Genomic DNA, 24,449 nt, shown 5'->3' on the forward strand with positions numbered 1-24,449 from the left:
GCCTCCTGAGTGTATCAGTGATAACAGGGACTCGGGACGTTTGTGTCAAGATAAGTGCCAAAGAACTAGTTCAAACTGACCCTTTTGTAACATTCCGAGGCCAAAGGATGGATGAGCCAATTCCATAAAAAATAAACTCTGCAGCCGGCCCGCTGTTAAATAGTGACGGCGTGCACGTTCCCCTTTTTACTGCCAAGCTTGCCTTCTCCCCCCTTTCCTTCCAGCTCCTCGTTTCACAGCAGCCAAACCCTCGCGCGCAGCCACCTCCCTTCAACGTGCCGTTTTGCCCACGTTTCCTAAGAGGCGGCCCAGGAACTACAGGTGCTGCAGCACGGAACGCAGTCCCCTCAGGTACAGCATGGCGCTGGCGAACCGCCGGGAGGGGGGAAAAACGCGGCATCGCCTCAGGCATGGCCCAAACCTTCCCGTCTCGTAAGGGGGTTCTTGGGCTGGGGAAGGAACATGGCATCGCCTCAGGCACGGCCCAAACCTTCCCGTCTCGTAAGGGGGTTCTTGGGCCGGGGGGGTGGAACATGGCATCGCCTCAGGCACGGCCCAAACCTTCCCGTCTCGTAAGGGGGTTCTTGGGTCGGGGCGGGGTGGGGGGGAAGAGGAGCGCTGGGTTTCCGTAACGGCCCAGGCCCGAGGCGGAAGCCGCCCTCAGCCGAGTGGCCTCGCCGCCGCGGGGCCGCCTCACGAAAGCGCGCGCAGCGGAGCAGCCCGCACGAGGCGGCGGACCGCAGCCCCAACGGCCGCCCCGTCCCGCCCTCCCCGGCGCCGCGCATGCGCCCCGGCCCGCCTCCCTGCCCCGCGCGCGGGCGCGCGTCCCGCTCCTGCCGGCCCCTCCGCCGGACTCCGGCTCTCCGCGGCGGCCCAGGTGAGCGGGGCGGGCACCGAGGGAGGGGGGGGACCCGGGTCTCTCGTCCCAGCCGGCGCGGCCGCCCTTCCCCCGCAGCGGGGAGAGCTGCACCCCACTCGCGGGCCCTTCCCCCGCGGCCGCCCCTCGCCGTCTGTACCGCGCTCGTCCTCGTCAGGGCCCGCCGCCATGGCGGGTCGCCCCTGCCTTTATGTAACTCGCCCCCCTCCCCTCAGGTGTAACGGGCAGCGGGCCTGCTTGCTCTGGCTCGGGCGGTCGGGGGGGGTTGTCCTCCTCCTCCTCACAACCCCCCGGGTCCCTTCTTACCCCCGGACGCCCCGGTCCGCCTCACGCCGCGCCGCCGGCCGGAGGGTAGGGCGGCCCGGGCCCCGCTCCCCCCAGGCGCTCCGCTGAGGGGCCCGGCTCCCTTTCCTTGCCGAGGGTTATGGCCACGAGCGGCTTCAGGGAGCCAAACCGAGCGTGGGTTTCTTGTAAATGAACCTAGAACCGGTGCGAGTCCCGCGGGGCTGGATAACGCCCCTTGCAAGAGCACACAAGGTGGGGGGGGAGGCCGCCTGAGCTAGCCTCCCCTCAGTATCGGGGGGCTTTGGGGGGCACCCCCGGAGTCCTGTGCTCCCGGAGCCCTTAGCTGCCATACGACTCAAGCACGGAGGCAAAACCACGCAAATGAACTGAGCTGAGAGTCTGCACATTTCAAGATGCTGCAGAGACCGCAGCACGAGAAACTAGCGCCCTGTTCAGCTTAGTGTTGACATCTCGTAATGGAGAACAAGTAAAGTCACTTCATTTACCCCAAACCAAATATTTCGTGGGTTGAAAACCCAGCAAAAACTACCTGTTGTTACTGAGGAAAGCCTCAGGAGTTCCCAGCCTCTCCTTTCTCAAATAAATGCAACTATCAGTTGCCACAACTCCACCAGCTCTTTATATTGCCTGCTTGAGTTTCCTTCCTGCCTCGATCGGTTCCACCTTCCCACCTCCACTCAAGCCAATTGCTTGCTGGCTGCTGGGAAGTATCAGTTAATCGAGCTCATATCCATAAGGGGTGTGGAGGTAGTTCACAAACCAAATAGGGCCTCCTAGCTCATAGATCTCTGTTTCCTCCTTTGCCTAGTCATTCCTATGTATTCTGCAGTAGTAAAAATTATAAAACTCAGAGATACCTGGCTTTCTCTGCCTGTTGCAAAGGCTTCTGGAAGCATAGTCAAGAAACAATTCACACATGTGCTACTATACAAAAGTACCACAGCAGGTTAAATAGCTCATCAAATGTTAACAAGCTAAAACCACAACAGGTGAGTCACACATGGCTCTGATTGCTCGTAATGGAGGTTAAGCTGCAAAAGGTTCAGCCGCTACCTTTAAGCAATTGGGTCTGAGGTTTTTGAGTTAGTTTGGGCTGATTCCCTTACAATCTCTGCATGAACTCTTGTGCTACCTAAGAAGTGTGTCCGCTTTGTAACGTGCCAAGATTGTACGTGTAGTTTCTGTGCAGCATGTGATTAGCAGTGTACTCACGACCTGGTTTATTTTATCAATTGTTAGTGAGATGTCAGCAGCCTGGCATCCGGTTTTCTAGTTGGCCATTTATTTGTAAAAGTTTAATCAGTGTGGTCACAAGAGGACACAATCATTGTGTAATTACTGCCAGTAATTTGATGCAAGGCAGCATAGTACCATATTAGCCAGTGTCTTAGTTCTTCCAGGCTTCACCAAACAGATTTTGTAATAACCACTTCCTGCATCACTAGTTATAGCTTCTTGGGTTGTGACGCCTTTTGTCTTCTATTACTTCTGCCTCCCCTGATTTCAAACAGATTTTGAAGGAGCCTTACAGCTCTGGGACTAAAGGAAGATGATATTGCTTTGTGGTTTGAGCCGTTTGACTTGAGTGTAACGTGAGGCTGCAGCCTCAGTGAATCTCGACTCTAGACGAGAGAATAAGATGATGGTTGGCAGCTAAGCCCTGAGAAGATGGGGCTGGTGGGTGTAAGGGAAACAGTGTTTGGCTACAGCTCTGGGATGCTCTGGTGGGTACCGTGCCTTGATTTACACGTCCAGGATAAAGGGCGGCTGGCAAATGACTGATGTAGAAATTATTTTGCTCTCCGTTAACACTTCTCAGGAAGGGCTGGACTAAACACTGCCGTGGAGACTGTTCAACTATTCTTATTTTTGATCAGGTCCGTCAGAGAAGACAATAGTGCCTCTCCTTGGTAAGGGCCTGTTCTGTGTTCTTACGAATGTAAAGTACCAGTTAACATTTTTATTACATAGCTATCAACACTTCACTATGCTCCCAAGAACTGCACTGATTTGCAGTGTTTTTTCTTTTGTGTTCTACTTTTTGGATATTCTCAAGATTACCTTGCATAAATAAATCACTTCTTAACCACACCTCTACCTGCAAAGCAGAGGAGTTCTTCGCTGTTCTAGGGCTTCTGATAGGGTTTGGTGGTGTTTCTGAGGCAAAAGCAAATCAAGCATAAGTAAATCATGGCATAGTAAGTTGGTTGTTTGGTTTTGACTGTGCAAAATTGAACAAAATTGTCAAACGGTCATCCCATAAAGCCTAGAAGACAGTTGGCCTTTCTGGTGTTCGATGGAAGCTGGGATTAAGCCTCAGTAGAACTTTGTTGAGCATATTCATATATTGGATCAAAGGAGGCAGGGAAGAAGCTGTCTCGAAACAGGATTAAGGGATTGCCAGGCAGAATTATTTCCAAAATGAGATTTTATCTGACTATGCTTTCCATGCTCTACAAAACACCTTTTCTGTCCTTTTTCTGTTGCATTTTTCCAAGAGCAGTCCTCATTCATTCACTGCTCATGTGCCTACAGCACTGATGGGGTTTTGGTTATAGGGGCAGATGAAAGGCGGTGCCAGCTGTACCCATTTCACTGTTTCCTGAACTACCTGTGTGACAAGTAACACAAAACAATACTACATGTCAGTTTTTGCTACAAAGAACCTTTGAAATACTGAAAGGATCTGGAAATTTTATATTGGTGTTGTCTAAGAATTTTTTTTTATGAATTTCTACAAAAGAGAGCCTGGTGGTTTTAAACAAGCTAAACCAGTTAGATGTGTGGTTCCTGGTTTTTTTCTTCCTTTTTCTGTTAAATTAACTTTCTGCTGAAAAGTACAGTAGGCTTAGGCTTGTTATACAGTGTGTAACTTCCCCGTGTTTTCCAGCCTTGTCTGATTTGACCTAATTAGCATGGGCATCTGAGCAGTTTTGCATGAGGTTTCCATAACTCCTTTGATGGCATTGGTGAATGGAGAAGGGGAGAGCACTGAGGTTTTTCTACACTGTTTTGTCTATCAGTTTTTCCCCCCACCCATGTTCCTCCTTGGTGATGCAGCTGTAACCAGACTGAACAGCCGCTTGCGCCAAAGCCGCTGCTTGGCTGCAGTTCGCACTGCAGCTGCCTCCTGCCCTTCCCTCTTCTCTCCCTCTGTCTCTTCCTTAGCTCTGCCAGCTGCCCTCTTTTCAAATGTTCCAGTTTTCTTGGTACAACAGCTAGACTTGTTGTGTTAGCTAGATTAAACTGGAGAGGATCTTGTCACTGCATATGCTTATCTCATCTTGTGGTCAGCAGCACCAGCGTATAATTACCTGCAGAGGCTCATCTGGCTCTGTATTAGACAAGTTAGTTTTACACAGCCACACGTACCAACTTGTATATATATTCATATGCATGCAGTCTGTTTCTACTCGAGTCACTTCCAAAACCTCCCTGCTCGTAGGGCTGCAAACTTTGCATTTACACAAGGCAAATTTCTCGTCTCCTTCAATTAAAAGGCCCTTTTGTTTTCTGACTGAGGCTAACTGCCCTTCTCTGCACAGATCATGATGTGCTTTTTGTTTGTCTTGTGGGTGGGTAACCAAAATTACATACAGCGTAGTTGGTGAAACTTCACCTGTATCTTCATTTCTCCTGGACTTCTGCCTTCTTTTTTCCAACTTCACTACCACTGCTCATAAAGAGCATTGGATTTAAGGGTGTCATCGTACCTCCCATCTGAACGCTGCCTAGTTGCAGTTATAGTGGGAGTCTTGATTTTGTTTCTGTTCTGTATCACTGAAATGTCTTCCTCCCTTGCATCAGTGGAAGAACAAGGACGATCCCCTCTTTCTGGGGCACTGTCTCCCGAGGTACCTGACAGGGAGGAGGCCATGTACTCCAACATCTAGGTTGGCTTGTTGGCCAGGATTCCTGGGGTTTGATTTCATGACAGGGGAAAACAGAGCGATGCTCATTCATATCCTGCCACTGTCTAACGTCTTCCGTTTCTTTTTGCTTCAAAATTATTTGAGGTGTTTTACCTCTACTGAACATAAATACTCTATGTGACTTGAGGAATTTTACACTTAATTCAGTTTCAGATTTGGCTGGAATGTCACTTTAGGATGTTACTGTTACCTGAATTGCAGCAGATACAAGATAACATGCTTGTGCTCTGACCTCCCTTTTTTAAGTTTGATAGTGAGGAATAGCTGGGAGGGGATCCTCGGTCCCTTGCCTGAGGACCAGAACACCAACTCCGGGGTCTGGAACAGCACCAGCACTCTGGGAACAGCAGACATCATCAATATTTCTAAATATTTAACTTGAACAAGAAAATTGCTGACCTGTTCTCAGCAAACAATGGTGAGCTATAAACAATGTGTGGTTTGTTTTTTTTATTCAGACAGTTACTCCTTCATGGAAAGTGTCAAGCAGATGTCTGCAAGGAATAACAGATGATGTTATGAATGAGGCAATTCCTTCAATTCCCTTAGAGTCAGTCACTTTCTGTGATGGTCACTGACACTCTTCGTGTAGCCAAAATAAGAGACTGTACTGAGGCTGGAAGACTTAATTGCCAAGATGAAAAGGGAGTACATGTTATTGAGGTTTTGAATGGCCATGGCAGTGTTTTGTTCTAGAGAGGAAAGACTCTGTGTGTGTGTGTAAGTCTGCAGCATTCACCCAGTACTAAACTAACCTCAAGTAGGTGGCTGTTATTTTTGCATTGCTGTTGATTTGGGGGGCAAATCTGTAAACGGCTCTTCTCTCTCAGTTCGTGGATTCTTAGTACATCAGTAACAGAGCATCACGAACGCTAACCTAAATGCTGATTAATCCTTCTAGCTAATGGTTCTTAAAACTAGTGAACTTCCATATAATTAAAAAAAAATGTGAAAATACAACTTCAAGTTCTTGCTCTTTTCGTATGCTATCCCTTGAAGGCTGTGCAATGACAAAACTATTTACCATTCCACTTCAAGCTGGAAGGAGTAGGAGGTTTGGAGTTGAAATACACTGACCTTCGTAACTTCTGCGTGACCTTCAGATTTCCAGAGTTTAGTATCTTGATTCAAGCGCTGCTAAACCTCATTTCTGTTCCGTTTAAAATCTGAGAAGAGTAAAGGCCTATAGCTAAGCGTTCAGATCAGCCCAAACCAGTATTTTCTGCAAATGAAACATCTGTTCTCTCCTCCCATCGGGGTCGTGATAGATTGTATCACGCGCTTCAGTACATTATCTTAATATTGTGGTTTACATCTGTAACGTTTCTTCTCTTTGTGTTTAACTCCAGTAGTGCACCGTGTTGATAAGACTGGCTCTTTACAGAAGTTAAGTACGGCAGTGGCTCTGGACTTACTTACCTTAAATGTCCGATTGTGAAAAATCCCTTGATTTTGCACATAGATGATATAATTCATAACAGTGCTATTTCTCAAGCCAGATACAATTAACAGCCAGCTGGATATATACAGTGACCTGGCCCTCCTCCAAAGTTAGCTCTACAGCTGTCTCATGGCTAGAGCCGGTGCTTTCCGCAGTAGATGATGATTTGTTTGAAGACTCAAACTGTGAGATGCTGTAATTAAGACAAGTGGAGGATTTGTGGATAGATATCTAAAAAGATTTGGATGATCGAGATGCATTGTCACAGAAACAAGATGCTCCTGAATTGGTGACTTGGGGGAAGAATAAAAATCTTACCTAAGATACTATTATCTGTCACAAAGTCTCATCAAAATGAAACTGAAGCATGCCAGACTTGCTATCTGAATATTTCCTTAAGGTTGTATTAAACATGTTAATTTTTAACATGTCACGGAAACTTCTTTTTACCTGAGGAGCAGTAACTGACTTGCTCTCATGCTCCCATACGCTTATTTGATATGGCCATACTGGGAGCTCCCTCGTACAGGTGATTCTCCTCTCTATGGATATGTGCCTGAGTAATGGCCTTGGTCTCCTCTGGTGTGATGGCTAGTTTCTTCCCCTGCAATATCAAGAGTGTACTTAATATATACTAAATATATAAATCCAAATATGCGCTCCACTTCTTTTCTTAGAGGTGAGAGCTCAGAGCATCTCCCAAGAGCTTCATTTGATATAAGCATCAGATACGGATGAAAAGCATTGCTTAAAATCAGTTATGTTTGGCTTTTGTGTTATGGCTCAGTTTATTTAAAACATTAAAAAAAAAGTCACCCCAACAGCACCGATTTATCTTAAGACTCACGGGTTTTGTGTTGCTATTCACAGTGGCATGCCCAGAATAGGTAAAACGTACACCATCAGCCTCTTCTACAGTGAGACACAGAATAGTTTTGGAAAGTATATGTGCAGTTGCAGTTAAAGCATGAGGATAAATGTAGCATATATGCCAGATGAAAAAACTTTACGATTTGGGAGCTGCAAACTATCGTTTAGTAGTCAATGGCAGTTCTGTCTACTCGGCTGTAAAAAGACTATTAGGTGTGCGTAGCTGGGAGCGGTGAAGTGGGAGTGTCAGTTAAGGACCAAAATGAGCAAGAGTTCCCTAGAAGTGTAGGCTAAAGACACTGTATCTTACCTCTGAATGAATAATACGTGATGCTTTTCAAAACCCTCGTACAGCATTTCAACTTCTTTTTCCTCCTGCTTGTCTGCGTTCACTTTTGTAACTTCAGTAGGTTGCCGCTGAAGCTCTGTGTTAGCTTCATATCAACGGTAATAGTGACTTCTTCGAAGGGCATGTTAAACCAAGCAAGGGTGGTGCGTACCAGTAATGGAAGATTAATTTGAGGTTAAAAGAGGAGAACGAAAATATCAAGATTTTTCCTCTTAACGAACTAGAAAATCGTCTTAGTATCGTAATTTGTCAAATCTGGCATAATAGAAGTTAAGTTTTCAGCAGAAAAAGGTATTCCTTGCTATAAACTATATAAATACCCCAGGATCCGTAGTATCTTTGAGCTAGTTCGTGGTTTTGGAAGAAGTAAAGTCTTTCTCTTAGATACCTTTTAAAGGAAGAATACTTACCTTCCTTACAGCACTGTTAGTGAATATTCTACGCGCATTTGATCTTGCTTTAACGTGCCTGGCCCAGCACAGCCAACAGCCTTGTCACCGCACAGGACACGGAGCTGGCAGCAACCCTGTAACCTACAGCAGAAATGGGTATGATCGCCTCAATTTACTTCCTGCTCTTCCTCCACTAGCGATGCATAAGGAGCTGTAAATTTAGTAAGAAAGAGGCATGGACACTTTCAGAATATCCCAGAAGAAAATCAGTTCTGCTCCCAGGCACGTGACTTACATTTTTATTGTAGAAGCATTTTTTGTTACTTCAGTCAGTCCACTTCCTCCAGCACCAGAGTTGATGAGCAGAAATCACTGAACCACAGCTATCATCAACTCTTAGCGTGGAATGAAGAATGAATGCATAATAAATTAACCAGAAAACAGGAAACCCAAAGCTAGCCAGTGTAAGAGAGGAACACGCTGCTAAATATGCTCTGCAGAGACTTTGTCTTAAAACCTTACAAATCCATCTGCTTCCCTTGCCAAAATGTAACAGAGCTCTTGTTTGTAAGCTGAATCAGTAACTCCGTGCTTTCAAACAGTATTTCATTTGTTCTTGTGTACTTCATAGTCTTCCACAAAGCATGTGGATGCACAGCCTAAATCTCACCGAGTTGGCTTTCGTGGCTTTTAGACACACAGAGCTGAAACTTAAAATATGCTACCGAACTGGAAAAAAAATTTGCTCTTCCCCTACTGCTTAACTTTTTTTTTTTTTCTCCAAATAAAAAGGTGGACTTCAAGCTTAACCTAACTGAAGCTCACAGTAGCTGGAAGAGTAAAATATTCAAGTGACAGAAGCAGAAAAAGCCTTCTCCCCGTTGCCTGTGGTATCCCTGATTTGTCTGTCAGCCCTGGGAAAGCTGTGATGTCAGGATAACTAAGATTCCTTTAATCTGAGCTGTATAAATCTTAGACACCTTAAATATCCTCAGCGAAGCTGGGGAAACAATCTAAAATAAAAGCTAGCAAACAGGAGCAAACTTTTGCCTAACACTCGTTGTCATGCTTTAAATATCAGTCTGTTGGATTAATAAGGTTGCTAGATAAAAGGAAATAATTTTAATTCCGAGATTTTTCTGTAAGCATGAATTCTCATTCTCTAGTTTTGTAGAAGCTTTTTATATTTTGCTTCGTTTGCATAAATGCACAAAGCCCTTAAGCGTTGGTGAAGCCCTTAGGTTTTGAAGAGACCTAGGGAAGCTGAGTAGTAAGTACGTACAAAATACCTGTCGGGGCCAGATCAATAGTCTGTCTGCGACAGCAGCGATGAGAGATGCACAGCTGTCTGCAGGCCACATCCCTTCTGTTCCTCTGCCATCCACAGCAGTGAGATCAGGAATGTTGGAAGATACAGCCTTGCCTTTTCTTTTTCATGCCTTTTTCAAGAAGCGTGGGCAACAAGTTCACAAACAAGAGCTTTTCCTAAAGGTACCCGCACAGGGTTCTTGACTGGGGGTCTTCCCCCTCCCCCCCGCTTCTCTTCCCACCTTCCCCAAGTAAGATTATAGGCAGTATTTATAACGTGTAATCAAAGTGGTAGGTGCTAGCAGTACCTAATGTCTCATCTGCTTTTTTCTGTGTTTTTTTAAACAGGAAGATGAACAGACCTTAACTGCAGTTTAGGACTTGACTCCTAATGGGCTGGATTTTGTCTTGGCAGGAGTTTTTGAAGATTCACGCAGTGAAAGAAGAAACAGCCAATGGCTTCAGAATCCATGGTCCCAGAGCAGGCGAAACAACATCTGATAAAGGGGAAAAGGCGGCAGCAGCAGCAGCAGCAGCCGCCGCCTAGGTCTCCCAACGGTGACGGTGAAGATGACATCTTTGTATTTGAAGCAAACGAGGCTTGGAAGGATTTTCACAGCTCTCTTCTTCACTTCTTCGAAGCTGGAGAGCTCTGCGATGTTACACTGAAGGTGATGTTGTCACACATCCATTGCATTTAGCAGTCTGAAGATTAAGCTACAAATAAGTGTGTTGGAGGTGGCTGTGAATGTGGGCAGGGGTAGGGAAGCCGTAGAGTACCTGCTGGATCTGAGGCATCTCTAGCTATGCTCGTGTTTTTTTTCTTATTTAGGAAGTTTTTAACGGAAATGTAAACACTTAAGATATTGACAGTCCGAGAGAGGAAGTACATGACTTTGACCTCACCCAGCTTGCCTTCTAAGCAAGTTCCCACGGTTGATCAGTCTATTACTGTGCAATTTCAGCTCCTTGTAGCCTCTTTGTTCTCACACACTTTCATCCCCAATTTTATCTCTATTTTTGCATTCTGTGTTGCTCTGCTAGATCTTTCCTGGCAAACAGGATTTCTGGAACAAATCTAACTTCCAGCATTCTCAAGGAAAGAAAAAAAAAAACCAACACAAACCCCAGACAATTACATTCTACAGCTGATCAAAGAGTAAAGGAGGAGGAGGAAACCAGTTTTATGATTCTTGCATAGCATTGCTTTAATGCATTCTTTGTAACTCAGCTGTATATTACTTATACCCTGGTCACAATAAATTTATATCTAGCATCTGTAACAGTGGTTGCCAGCACCTACAAATACTAAGTATTGCTTAGCTAGACATCTTAGTAGTGCAAGATAGTTATTTAAGAAAAAGAGATGAAGCATAGCGCCTATACCAAGAACAAATGACAAGTGCCTTTGGGAGAAATCGTCTGCCTGTCACTTTTACTATCAGATAGTAACAGGGAAAATCCTTGACAGCTGTGCGTCCCTGGTGCGCCCTGAGTAGGCATCTCACCTTTCTAAAATGCTTGGGAGACAATGGCAATCTCTCGGAGGAAGAGGGTTTCTCTCCCTTCCGCCCCAGTGGACAACAGGAGTAGAGTACCCAAGAACATCTTTCTGTTCTGCTTCACAGCAGATATTAAGTTGCACGTCACCAGGCGCTGAGCGGGCACTAGATGCAGCAGCGAACAGGTCCAGTGGCTCGTAACAGTTGAGTTAACGCTCACAGGACACGGAATGACAATACTGAAGCGGCTCCAGACAGCACGAGAGCCATGAAGCAGAACTTGCCTGAGAGCTCGTCACCAGGTCTTTTTATAGCTGTAATTTTAAAAGGCATTTTGGGGAAGTAGGCTCATGTCAGAATTCTTAACAACCCTCCTCTTCCCTTTTCTTGACCTCATCCCCGCCTTTCTCCCTTTCCACCCACCCTTGCAAGAAAGGCAGAAAGTTTTATGTAATAAACATAGTTAAACGTATACTCCTGCTAGGGAAGCTTGGCTTGGAAAATGCACTTTACTGTGGCTGCAGTTTAACTTCCCCTAAGTTAGGCTTGTATTAATGTTCATTTGTATTATTTGTGTGGAGCTACTTTGGCAATTTAAGAACATTAGATTGCATGACTTGGCTTCCAGTCCTCAAGTAGAGAATATACATCTGTGGAGGCTAGAGCAACCTATGTATGTCTTACCGTAACGCTTCCTAAATCAGTGGTTTTCAAGTAACTGGTAATTGTATCTTGAACTAGAATTTTCTGGAGGGCTTGATTTTTCTTTCTGTAGTGCTCAGGCATTTCTCATGTTGTGAGAAGAATTACTTCTCTACTGAACTTCCTGCTTTTGTGTGTGCCCTCTGATAGTGAGCAATTCTGGCATTGCTGTTGTCAGACCAATTATTGATTTAACTGCTGGCTCTTAAAATGTGGTAGTTTAATAACTGGAGGGGAAATCTGATTTCAAAATGCCAAGAACATGCTAGATTTTAAAACTGAGCAGATTTGAGTAAAATAGCGAAGCCACTTTACTCCAAAAGTAAGAGCTAATTAGAGAGTGGGATGATGGGCAGAATAAACATCTCTGAAGGTGGGAATGGCCTAGGAGCTTTCCCTGATACAGCAGACCAGCTGGTAGCATCTTTTGGCATCAGCACTATAATTAGTTGGAGTGCTGAGACTGTGACAGTGATAAAACTGCGGGAGCACACAGGGAGACTTCCTCTGCTCCAAAGAGTTAAAATGTGGAACGTACCACCACTGTCATATGATCAGCTCCCTGTTAGAAGGTGGAGAGTGGCAGATGCATACCCTCTGCTTTGCTCCTGTTGGTTTGGTTTTTTTTGTTCATTTGATAGGTTTATGAATTGTTCTTTCTGGAGTGATCTAATTAACTCACACTGAACCATCCATCTTTTCCTCTCTTTTAATCTGCATCCTCTTTCATGTGTGTTTGCATTCTGTACTCAACTTACTGCTCACCAGGCAGGTTACGCTTGCATTGATAATACACGCTTTTAAAAAGGGCAGAGCAATTGTGTATTGAATCAGAGCTAGGAAAAACTCCAAATCAACCCTTATAATTTAATATCCTTTCTTTTTTTAATTGCAAGACAGGTCACTGTAACACCTTCATCTGAAAATGAACATATAATTCCAGTCTGTCAGGGAAACTGGTTGTTTAACTTGGCCATCCCTTTATGTTAGTGCAGACCGCAGAATGAGAAAGGTATAAGAAAGCACTTCTGTAACACAAAGAAGTGGATTGTTCATTTACCTTCAATATTTACATTCTCATTTAATGTACTTGAAGTCTAGAATTTTGTAAGTGAAAAGCTTATTTTGCGCTTTCTGATCAGAATTTTGAAAAATACCTCGTCTTTAGGGGGAAAATACTCTATCTTTTGTGGCTAAACAGCTGCTAAAAATCTTGAAGTGATTGGTAACTTTTAATAGTCCCTGTAATAGCTGTTATTACTGCAGTTTTACACGAATTTGCTTCTATAAACAGCATTATCAATTCCTCAACAGTAGTAAAAGTCCAGAGGTTTAAATTAAGACATCTAAAAATGTCACTTTAGAATTTCTTCCCCCCCCCTCCGCCGCCCCTTAAAGTCTCTGAATACACATAAAACAAACAAGTGCCTAGCAGTCTCCTCCCATCTCCAAGATGCATCTAGAAGGTTCCTAAGGATATTTCATTCAAAAAATAGGGCACGGCTCTGAAAAAAAAGCAAGTTCAGTGCATCGGTGCTATTGCTTCCTTGTGTTTTGGCCTTGCCCTACTCTGGCGGCCAAGTTACAGCTCGGATCTGCTTGGGATACAGTGATCTAATGTCAGCAGTACAGGGCAAATGGAGTTAATTTGTTTGAACAAAACACAGTAGCTCAATGCGTATCGAGTTCAGAATTCTTATTTCAGCTTAACTGTCTGTCCTTTCATAGCTGAAACTGACATTGCAGTAAAAGATTGGGGTGGTTTTTTTTTCTTTTTCAGGTTGGTTCAAAGCTTATCTCCTGCCACAAACTGGTGCTGGCTTGCGTTATACCTTACTTCAGAGCCATGTTTCTTTCGGAAATGGCGGAAGCCAAGCAGACGTTGATCGAGATCAGGGACTTCGATGGCGATGCAATAGAAGACCTAGTGAAGTTTGTGTACTCCTCCCGGCTTACTCTGACGGTGGATAACGTCCAGCCTCTCTTGTACGCTGCTTGCATTCTTCAGGTGGAACTGGTAGCGAAGGCGTGCTGTGAATACATGAAGCTGCACTTCCATCCCTCCAACTGCCTGGCAGTCAGGGCATTTGCAGAGAGTCACAACCGCATTGACTTGATGGACATGGCCGATCAGTATGCTTGCGAACATTTTACAGAAGTGGTGGAGTGTGAAGACTTTGTGAGCGTGTCACCGCAGCACCTCCATAAACTCCTGTCCTCCAGTGACCTGAATATTGAAAATGAAAAGCAAGTTTACAACGCTGCTATCAAGTGGCTGCTAGCCAATCCACAGCACCACGCTACGTGGCTGGATGAAATACTTGCGCAGGTAGGGCAGACCGAGGCGCCGGGTGCCTGTCTCGTCGCTGGTTTAATTGTATGATCAACTGTTTGGACTTAGGTAGATTTCAAGATGAAAAATGCACTTAGCAGTTGGTGGCTCATCTGGTGTTCACAGTTGTGAGTTGACAGTGGAAGCAGGTTTCATCTCTTGGGTATCAGGAAGAAGTTGTATCCTCCGGTTTCTGTAGAGAGAAGAGTACTCACTTTATGCTCGTGGTTGGGGGGTGGGGAGCCAACAAAAAGCTGCATCTGTGTTAGAGCAGAAACTTCTTAGATTTACACAGAGTGGCGAACGTAAAGCCATCGCGTCGCTTGGTTTGATACTACTACAGCCTGAAACGCTCACTTCCCTTCCTGGTAAGTATTTGTAATTAAAAAAGGAGAGAAAAGCTGTTAGGGAGGGTTTTTTACCCAGCTAGGAAAGTACAACTGCAACAGAGATGTGTCACATCAAGTCACGCTACTTCTAGAACGTTCCGTATATTTAATTTACAAAAGACCGAGATGCGTTAGCCCTACGAGCAGGCTAGGAAACGCATGCTAGACCCTTTAACGCTCGCTAGACTAGCACCGCTGGTTACCTGTAGGATCCAAAAGGAGTTTGCAGTTTAATCGTCTAGACTTGATGCGAGTCCACTGCTTCTGAAAGAAACATACAGGTATCAAAAGGTTACTCAGCTGCATTTATTTAAACACCCATCGCACCTCCTCCAGTCAAAGCATTAGGTACTTCCAATTATTCAAGCTCCGTATGTGCTGGTTATGGGAGTTTAAAATACAGTATTTGAGACAGCTATGGAGAACCTGTGCTGGGGAGGAGGAGGTACACGCCATATGCTGCAAAATGCCCTATGTATCTTAGCAGGTGGGATCAACTGTGCTGTTTCAGTTGTCACTGAACTCCAACTTGAATATTTTGCATTTGGCAGAATTGCTAAAATTAGCATCATGTGAGTAACGAGAGGGCCACCAACATGCTGCTGCCATTGTCTTCACGCATCATTTTTCACATGTCCTGGTAAAAGATCACAACTGTTTATTAACTAACTGCCTTCCAAAAACCTTCAGGTTCATCTAGACTAGCACGAGGTTTTTGGTACAAAAAACCCCCTTCTTTAGTATACTATAATTAAATTTACAGGCAATATAATTTGAGATTTAGGAAAAAAAATTATTTCTATTGCCCAGTTGTGCTAGCGGATGAGATAAACAGCTTTATTCTATTCAGAGAAACCAGAGTCTAGAAAGAAGCAATGAAAAAGTAAACCCCTTCCTGTGAATATGGGTTATTTGCCAGAGTACGTGGAGCCATCAGTTGATTTGGACATTATTGCTAGCAGAAAACATGACTGGGCTTCTTGACAGTTACTGTCCACATCACAATCAGCCTTATGGGTTTCGCTGTTACAATGAGGTTCTGAATTTGTCAGCCTTGAGTTCTTACCGCATCACTAACCTCAGGAGTCTATTAGCGGGGCTACGGCGGTGCTTTTAATCAGCCTAAAATGAGCCGGGCCAAAGTAAAGGAAAAAGTGGGACTGAAAGCAAGTGGGTAAGGCAGGACACTTGCTTACTTGAGGACAGGGACACTTGTCAGCCATATAACAGCACCATCCCGCTGCTCCGAGAAGCTCTGGAGATACTGGACTTCTCCTTTACCATTGCTGCTGAGCTAACTGGGAGCTGCTTGACAGCGTTGACTCCAAACCTGAGGAAGTCAGATGGTGGTTTACTTCAGTTCCCCTCTGCTAACACCTGTTCTCCCCCTTTGCGCCTGATTGTGCTTCATATTCCTCACCGTATCTCTCACAAGGACAAATGAAAGGTTTGCTGAAATAAATGACTGTGGGGAGGAGGACATTTCAAGGCAGCCTTGGAGAGGCTGACCTTCAAATCTGCCCCGTCACTGGCGATTGCTCGGGGCAGTGACCGCCTGTAGCCTCACCCAGGAAGAGCCGTCCATTCCTCAGCCTGGTTGCCAGCTCTCCTCTGGGGAAACCACAGGAAGGATTTCGGGAAGGAAACAATTAGCTCTCAACCTTTTTTTTTTTTAATCCTGTAGTCTGACAAGTCCGCACTAGAGAAAGGTGCTATTGCACTAGCAGTACCTCCTTAATAGACACTTAGTTCACACTGACAGTGTTTCCTTTTTGACTTGCCACCCAAAGAAAATGAACCATTCTAGCAAAAGCCCTCTTATGCTGGCATAGCAATCAGCTGAAAATTCATACGCTCAGCGGACTAACCTGGCGCGGGCTATCCTGGTAAGGTCACAGATGCTGCCTGCGTCACGTCGGGCAGGCGCGGTTGCAGTACCAGCAGCGGCACGTCTCTCCTCCGCTCAGCCTGGGCCAAGGGACAGTTCTCCACTACTGCTTAAATGCAAATGGTTGTAGCAAACGTTTGTCACTAAAAAGAACTGTTCATATCGCTGTTACGGTGGAAAAAAAAAAAAAATGAAAGCCGCTCTTTTTAGCGAAGAGCGTGGGACTGGCAGCTGGCTCAGAAGCTGCCATCTGTTATGCGTGCGTCACTGTAAATGGTGAGACTCAGTCAGTTCAGCCGGTTACTCCAACTGTGTTCATTTCTGTCAGGTACGGCTGCCGCTCTTGCCCATTTGTTTCCTTATGGGTGTTGTGGCAAAGGAAGAGATTGTCAAGCAGAATCTAAAATGTAGGGATTTGCTGGATGAAGCAAGAAACTACCACCTTCACCTGAGCAGCAGGGCAGTGCCAGACTTTGAGTACTCCATTCGCACAACACCAAGGAAGCAGACTGCTGGTAATTAAATGTGTGTCTGATTATCCAGTAGGGAGTGGCGTGGAGAAGAGGCGGCGCATCCGCATCCGTGCAGGGTTAGATAGCTTGGCATAAATGACTTAATGCAAAATTGGGAAAGCCATTGTGTACCTCTCTGGTAATTAGGTTATGTGCTGCATTTTCCTAGCAGAACTTTAGCAGTCATTTTCTTTCTTTAAAGCATTATTTATTTATCTGGATCGGCTCTATCTCTATAAAAGCTAGAACTGTTAAGTACATTATGACCAGGCAGTGTGCTCAAAGCTATACCAAAACCAGCGGACGCTTATCTTTTGGTGCGAGAAGGTTGAGCTAACTTTTAAACTCTTTGTCTAACCTACACCAAAAGTGAGTGATGAGCATTAGACTGCAGATCCTGATTTTTACATTGTTACATTTAACAAGCAATCTGTTTATCTCCCTAAGCAAAATCACAAAAGGCGTATTTAAAATACGCGTTGTTTTTGCAAGAGCATAGACAGTTTAATTGCCATAGCAGCATGCCAAGCAAAGGCCAAAATCCAGCATCCAGTTATGCAGGGCGATGACTGTGCCCCTTGAAGTGAGATACGACTTCTCCCAAACTACGTAATTTTCAGTTCACTCTGCTATACAACTTGATCGCCCATCTTCCTTCTAGTTTTCTGGAAACCTGTTCTGTCTTCTTCAGGTGTGCTGTTCTGCGTCGGTGGAAGAGGTGGATCGGGTGACCCATTTCGCAGCATTGAATGTTACTCCATCAGTAAGAACAACTGGTTCTTCGGCCCTGAAATGAACAGCCGGAGAAGGCACGTGGGTGTGATCTCTGTGGAAGGTCAGTAACCCTATTCAAGCAACCCCATTCAAAAGGCACTTGTTTGCTCTTTTTGCTGGAATTGGTACTTTTACTAAATAAATCTGTCTTGCAGCAGCTTAACTGTTAGATATTCTTCCATTTAGTAAAGCTTCTTCCCCGTGAAGGAGTTTTTGATTCTGAAACAATCTGAGAGCATGCTTACTGAAAAGACATTGCTGTGAACTGAGAGAGCTGGGGTTGTTCAGCCTGGAGAAGAGAAGGCTCCGGGGAGACCTTGTTGCGGCCTTTCAATACTTACAGAGGGCTTATAAAGGGGGAGAGGCTTTTTAGCACGGCCTGTTGCGATAGGACATGGGCTAATGGTTTTAAACTAAAAGAGGGCAGATTCAGACTAGATATAAAGAAGAAATTTTTACAATGAGGGTGCTGAAACACTGGAACAGGTTGCCCAGAGAGGTGGTAGATGCCCCATCCCTGGAGACATTCAAGGTCAGGCTGGACGGGGCTCTGAGCAACCTGGTCTAGTTGAAGATGTCCCTGCTCATGGCAGGGGGGTTGGACTAGATGGCCTTTAAGGGTCCCTTCCAACCCAAACTGTTCTGTGATTCTGTGAACTGTATATAGCCTCTTGCCTTAACAGGTGATCTGATTTTTTTTTTAATCCATTTGTAAAGAAATGGCCTTACACAACATAGTCACCCAAAATTGGCTAGTACTTACACTAGTTCCCTTCGTACTTAAATCCCTACAGGTAAGTTACTAAGACCGTAACTCTTCCAAGAGCAGACCTACCTTTATTTTTGGGTCTCCATCTTCTGAAACCAGCTCCATGCAGTCCAGAGCAGCTTAGGACCCACGATGCAACTTTTCCTTGTACACAGTAGCTCCTGTGTTGCTGCAGCAGAACAGAGATTTTATTTTTTTCCCCCCATAGAAAATCTGGAGAAACTGATACCGATGTTCAAAACTGATCTGACTTGCAGTACTTGAGTTATGGGAAGATTTTTTGTCTACATATCTCAAGCTTTCTATAAAAGTCCACGTTAGAACAGATCTCTGGTTGAGCACAGCATATAAAAATATAGAGTCCGTACTTTTTAAAATCCTGATATTGAAAACATTTGAAAACTTTAACCTTTGAGTTTTTTGTCTCTGCGTAGGCAGGGACATTACGTAAATGAAAACTAAAACGTTGCCAAGCAATCTCTGTATCGAAAGATGTGTATGTGTTTCAGGTAAAGTCTATGCAGTAGGTGGACATGATGGAAATGAACACTTAGGAAGCATGGAAGTATTTGATCCTCTCACAAACAAGTGGATGATGAAGGCATCAATGAACACAAAGAGGTACGTGTCCCGAGAACCAAAATTTAAGTCCTAGTCTGTGATATATCATTTCTTGCTGATGCTGAAAAACGTCACGTCTGTCCTGCCTTTATTTGGGTTTCCAAACTGTGCTCTTTTTAGGTATTTTTTGTTTCCTATTTTGGGGCTTTATGCTATCAAACACCTTTATTTACTAGCTGTAAAGCTAACACAAATCTGCATACATCACATATTTGCACAAACACAAAGTTGTGCCTAATATGCTCTGAGTATTTCAGTGCAAAACTGCGTAATCCCTCTCTTTAGGGAGAGGCCCCGGCTGGTAACATTGGTTATGTTTACGCTTTGGCTTTCTTTGGTCACTCTATTATCCTTTTCTTTCTCTTTTTTTTGGGCTGGCTTCTGGAACAGAGAGCTCTTCTACTCCAGCTGTGTGTACATTCAGATATCTAGGGCCTTTCTGCTACGCTCAATAAAGAACTTGAAACTGATTAACTGGTTCTGTGGGTTTTTTGCTCTTTTTAAGAATGAGCAAGATAACTGCCAGCAGAACATGCACAGTGAAATACTTCATGCTCAGGAAACCAAGAGCTGCCTACGTTTTTGCCGCAAAAGGCCGGAAGCACTAAAACACTCAAAGTCAGATTGAGGATTTTTCTTGCCTTTTGACATTTAAGATTCTTTTAAGGAGCTACCGGACTCAGAGATTTGTAATTTTTTGTTACTGCTGTCATTTAAATCAACCTCATTAATGCTACATTCCATTTTGTTATTTGTTGTTCCTAAAAGCATCACGTACAAGTAGGAGTAAAATACTGAGCATGGCTAAGTCCTACAGCTATTTGTAGCTGCGACCTAATCGAAGTAGAAGACCCAGGCTCCTCCAAGTGGCTTCTTGCTCCTCTTCCTCCCTCCTGCACCACCCCCCAGGGCATATTCTCCGCAAACATCAGCCCTAGATTTCTGTGTTGTTTTTTTACTCGGTGCCTTGGTAAATGAAAAGGCTGCTGTGCCTTGGCTTCGCTCCGCTCCTCCCACTCGCGGAGGCGGTGTCGGAGTACTTAGTCGAGAAAAAGCTGCCACCATCGATGGTGTTTGTGTTATCTGCTGAGGCAATTTAAGATAAGCCCAGGATATTGCCACAATGTTTGTTCTGTAAAAAGATTGTGCCTCCCTTGCTCCCGCCTAGGTATCTGCGAACCTGCCCTCTGCGTAACGAGACAAGAATGTTCTTGGTGAAATGATAAATCACCTGTCTTGGTAGTTAAAGCAGAAACTTAATGCTTACATTCTAGGCTATACTCTTCATTTTGTAGTACTGATTGTACTCTCACATTGGTAGATTCAGTAGAAAAAAAATCTGACAACTGTTTTAACACAGACTTAATAGAAAATAACAGAATGGAAGAAATTGCAATTAAATCTCGCTAGAGTTCAGTCATCTAATAGCCAGCACAGGTTTGCCTTTTCATATAGATTAATATCACCCCCTAAAAAATCATTCCCAAACTGTAGCAGCAGCTATACCAACAAAGTTAAAACCAGCAGGTTTTGGTTCTCTGTCAGATTCAATAAAACAAGATAGGAGGTGTAAAATTCAGTACCGAGACAGAGAAATTAAATAACTAAAACAATCTCATATATCCAAGCAGGTAAGTAGAGGACTCGTGCCTTATGTGACATTCAGTCAAAATAGCATTCCGTGCCCCCCTGCCGTTATTTTTTTTTATTTTTTTTTTTTAAACAGGAGCTTTGTCTTTTTACAGTCTAAAAATATTGTAGGTGCCACAGTCCTGTTCACGGATCACACGATAACATGCAGGTGCCTGGGAAAGCTGAGGTGAAGTTAAGATAAAACTCTAGAGCCCCTCTAACGGGAGGCTGCAAACATACAAAAGACTTTCAGGATCAAGCTGCAAGACTGACACAGGCGTGCAGAGGGCCAGCAACAGTTACTGCTCATTGTTTACTACGGATTTCACTTTTTAAGTTTTCATGACTTTTTTTCCCATAGTTTGAAACAGGTGCCAGTCAGGTAACATTGCACTTGACGCGTCTTTCCCATTCCCTTTCCTTAAGGATTTGCACTGAGGTATTGATCCTCTGGTTTTCTTAGGAGAGGAATCGCTCTCGCCTCCCTTGGCGGCCCCATTTACGCAATAGGCGGTTTAGATGACAACACTTGCTTCAGCGACGTGGAAAGATACGACGTCGATTCTGATCGATGGAGTGCAGTCGCCCCAATGAACACCCCCAGGGGAGGAGTCGGCTCCGTGGCCCTTGTGGTAGGTGACTCTTTCCTCCCGGCTCGGGGCCAACCGAGGAACCGACCTGCTTTTCAAATCCGCTTTTACAAGGCAGAACACGAGATTTTGAACAAAATGCAGCTAGTGGGTCTGAGCACCTCCGGTCATCAAAATCCTATGGAACTGTGCAAAAGGTGAGGCTATTTAGGATAATACTCGTATCAAATTGAAGCGCGCTCCCTGTTTCAACAGTATTTGAGGTACTGGGAGCAAGTACCAGGACCCTTCTAACAACATCAGGCTCATGCTTCATGTCTCATTCAGAAGACTACGTTTAAAGGCACTGAATGCATCTGCACTTTAACCCCCCTGTCGCCATGTACGCCCTGCAAAATGTCTGCAACACTACGTAACCTTTTCACTTCTTTAACTGGAAGATAGCGTTTACGAGTTGATAGGTAAATAAGTCTGTTGTAGGAATTCTTAAATAAAACTAAGTAATTAGGACTGTATGGATATACCATGTTTTGCTATAATTTTAACATTGCTTACGAAAAGCTGAGTAAATACATACACAGTACCAATAATCTTTCTCCGTACAACTGTCCTCCAGAACCACGTTTACGCTGTGGGTGGCAATGACGGTGTAGCATCTCTTTCCAGTGTGGAGAAATACGATCCCCATTTGGATAAGTGGATAGAAGTGAAAGAGATGGGTCAGCGACGAGCTGGCAACGGCGTCAGCGAGCTCCACGGCTGCTTGTACGTTGTGGGTGAGTAGGACCGTGGCATTTGTAGTGCTGTTTCTGCCAAGTACTGGCATTTGGAAGAGGCTGCTGTTGCTAGAGGAACTGGGGAACAGAGAGGCCTGACCTGTACTTTGTGTTCTTGGGCAGGAGGAGAAAGCAAGCACAACCAGGGCATGCTTAAACGAAGGTATGTTAGCGAGGAAATAAAAAAAGCAGTTCCTAACCCACATTTCAGGAGGGCTGTACTGTTCAGGACAATACGTCTATATAGAAAATCCTCTCTCTGAAGACTCACTAATCTTGAGTTTCCTTTTAGGAAAATGATTCTTAAGTTCCCACACTTTTAGAGCACCCTAGTTCTATTTTGAGCTTTTTCGCAGGGTGATTGCGCTTATTCCACAGCCTGCTGACCTAGGCCTGTCTTGTTCTGCTCTGCCTTGCCTTTACCCGCTTTCCTGAGGGAAGAAGATGCCAGGCAGGTATGCCATCGTGATACTTGCAGAGCTCTGCCTTGTGTATTATCATAAGCGAATAAAAAAGTTTTGAGTAAAATGCTCCTCCGACAGCTGCCCCAGCAAGGGGAATGCATCGCTGAAGTCTTACTTGAGGATTTTTTTTTTCCTACTCAAGTATTGAGCAACGCTGTAATTTGAAAGCACCGGAAGAGCATGTTTTGCTTAAGCCGAATAAGATCAGGACCGTCCTTTTACCAGCTGTTTCACTATAACTACACGTAAGATTAATTCAAGGAGAAAAATAATAGAAATACTTCTCTGTGTAACTTGAGTAGAAGACGACTGTCACTCTTGGTGACGCTTGTACGGTGACAGGAGGGAGAGCTGTTAGATTAATTATTAGGAGCTTGTAAAATTCACATAAAGAAACAGAGCTGGACGCTAGCCCACTGAATGCGGAGAACAGCCTGATAACGCCAGTCCTGCATATCGCCAGCAATAGAAGTGGCTAAAAACCGATCGTGTGACGATTCTTTGCAGGTGGCTTCGATGACAACTCTCCCCTGAGCTCGGTGGAGCGGTTTGACCCACGCAGTAACAAATGGGAGTATGTAGCAGAGCTTACAACTCCGAGGGGCGGCGTTGGCATAGCCACCCTGATGGGTAAAATTTTTGCCGTCGGAGGTCATAACGGCAACGCGTATCTGAATACAGTGGAAGCATTTGATCCCATAGTGAACAGGTAATTTAAATTTTTTTATTTGGCTTAATAAGACAATGAAATCTGCCTTTATGAAAACACAACATAATAGAAACAGTGTGCAGCAGGAGTCTACCTGTTGGTTCCTGGTAATAAGTGAGTAATATCCATGACTAGCGATGCAGCAGTGCTGCTTATGCCACTAGGTTCTTCCTGTAAATATTTATGCTCCTCCTCCTCTCCATCCCTTGTCCTCTTCCCTTCATTCAGTAAGAATCTACATTCTCCTCCCTGTTACGATCTGATTTAGCGCTAAATTTACCAGAGAAATAATAAGAAGAAACTAGCGGGGTGTGTTTTTGTGCAGAGTAAACAGTGGGGCTGTATAACAGAATTTCAGACACAGAAGAGAAATACTTTAAAGTTGCTCAGAAAAGAGCGGAACTTACTTTTCTTTTTCCCCTCTGCCGTCTCCTTTAGGTGGGAACTCGTCGGCTCTGTGTCACACTGCAGGGCAGGCGCAGGCGTGGCCGTGTGCTCTTGTCTCAGCAGCCAGATCCGGGATGTGGGCCAAGGCTCCAGCAACGTTGTTGACTGCATGTGAGCTCTGCTGCCGCCTCCAAATCCCAGAGGAATGACAGCAGGGAGGCACTGCAGAGGTTTTAAACACCGTGTTTTGTATGGTAGGCTAAGAAATAAAACCAATACATTTTCTTTGTGAAAATGTTACCTTCTGCAACTGTAAAGCTTTTGGTGGCTTTCTATCAATAGCGATACAGAAAAGCCTGTGAAAACATGGAATAAAAGTGTGACTCACGGGAGAAAACCTGCCAAGAGCTGCAATCATCCCATTTTTGAGAAGTTGTAATTTCAGAATCATCTGAGGCAGCTGTTCCGAGGACTCATTATTGAACTGTAAAGCAGGCGTGGGGTGAGGAGGGAGAGCAGCACTTAGTACTGCTGAGCCTTACCCAAGAGCCCTGCTATGTGTTTTCCGGAGGACTCGAGTGCCATTTAATATAACTTATTTTCAGGAATGTAGTCTTAAACATTTCCTAATTGTACGAGAGCTTTGTAACACAAAGCGTCTCAAGTTTTAGAAGGTAACGACGTCCCTGTTGCACACTAGGGTAACTGGAGCAGAGAAGTTCACTGCCCACCTCCCAAGGGGCTGCTGGCAGCAGTGGACATTGCAGGTACTTGGTCTGAAACCTGTCTTTGTGAGTACTTTCTCAAGCTAACACACTTGTTAGAAAGCCAGAAAGATTCTTGACCTGAGTTTAGCCACTGGAATACTGGAATTCTCAAGTCTTCAACAAAATTTTAGTAACTACTCCCCCCCGCCAAAGGCAAGTT

At 44.6% G+C, this 24,449-nt stretch overlaps 1 protein-coding gene across 3 annotated transcripts; it reads left to right on the forward strand.

The window, feature by feature from the left end:
• The first annotated feature begins 9,903 nt into the window (after positions 1-9,903).
• Positions 9,904-23,802, forward strand: KLHL8 (kelch like family member 8). Of its 3 annotated transcripts, none has more exons than XM_059826820.1 (9): positions 9,904-10,146; positions 13,460-14,008; positions 16,617-16,803; positions 17,492-17,635; positions 18,853-18,964; positions 21,060-21,228; positions 21,803-21,962; positions 22,934-23,135; positions 23,574-23,802. In XM_059826820.1, the coding sequence occupies exons 1-9, from the start codon at positions 9,931-9,933 to the stop codon at positions 23,695-23,697; spliced, it is 1,863 nt and encodes a 620-aa protein (XP_059682803.1). In that variant the 5' UTR covers positions 9,904-9,930; the 3' UTR covers positions 23,698-23,802. The 3 variants fall into 3 exon arrangements, with proteins under 3 accessions (XP_059682803.1, XP_059682804.1, XP_059682805.1); XM_059826821.1 differs by having other exon boundaries at positions 13,688-14,008; XM_059826822.1 differs by lacking the exon at positions 13,460-14,008.
• Positions 23,803-24,449: the final 647 nt, after the last annotated feature.

The sequence above is a fragment of the Gavia stellata genome, chromosome 19 (assembly GCF_030936135.1).
Source record: "Gavia stellata isolate bGavSte3 chromosome 19, bGavSte3.hap2, whole genome shotgun sequence".
NCBI lineage: Eukaryota > Metazoa > Chordata > Aves > Gaviiformes > Gaviidae > Gavia > Gavia stellata.

Coding starts and splice junctions, on each gene's coding strand:
- KLHL8 (XM_059826820.1), top strand. CDS start 9,931: ATGGCTTCAGAATCCATGGTCCCAGAGCAGGCGAAACAACATCTGATA. Junction 17,636..18,852: donor GGGTGTGATCTCTGTGGAAG/GTCAGTAACCCT, acceptor TATGTGTTTCAG/GTAAAGTCTATGCAGTAGGT. Junction 21,229..21,802: donor TCGGCTCCGTGGCCCTTGTG/GTAGGTGACTCT, acceptor ACTGTCCTCCAG/AACCACGTTTACGCTGTGGG.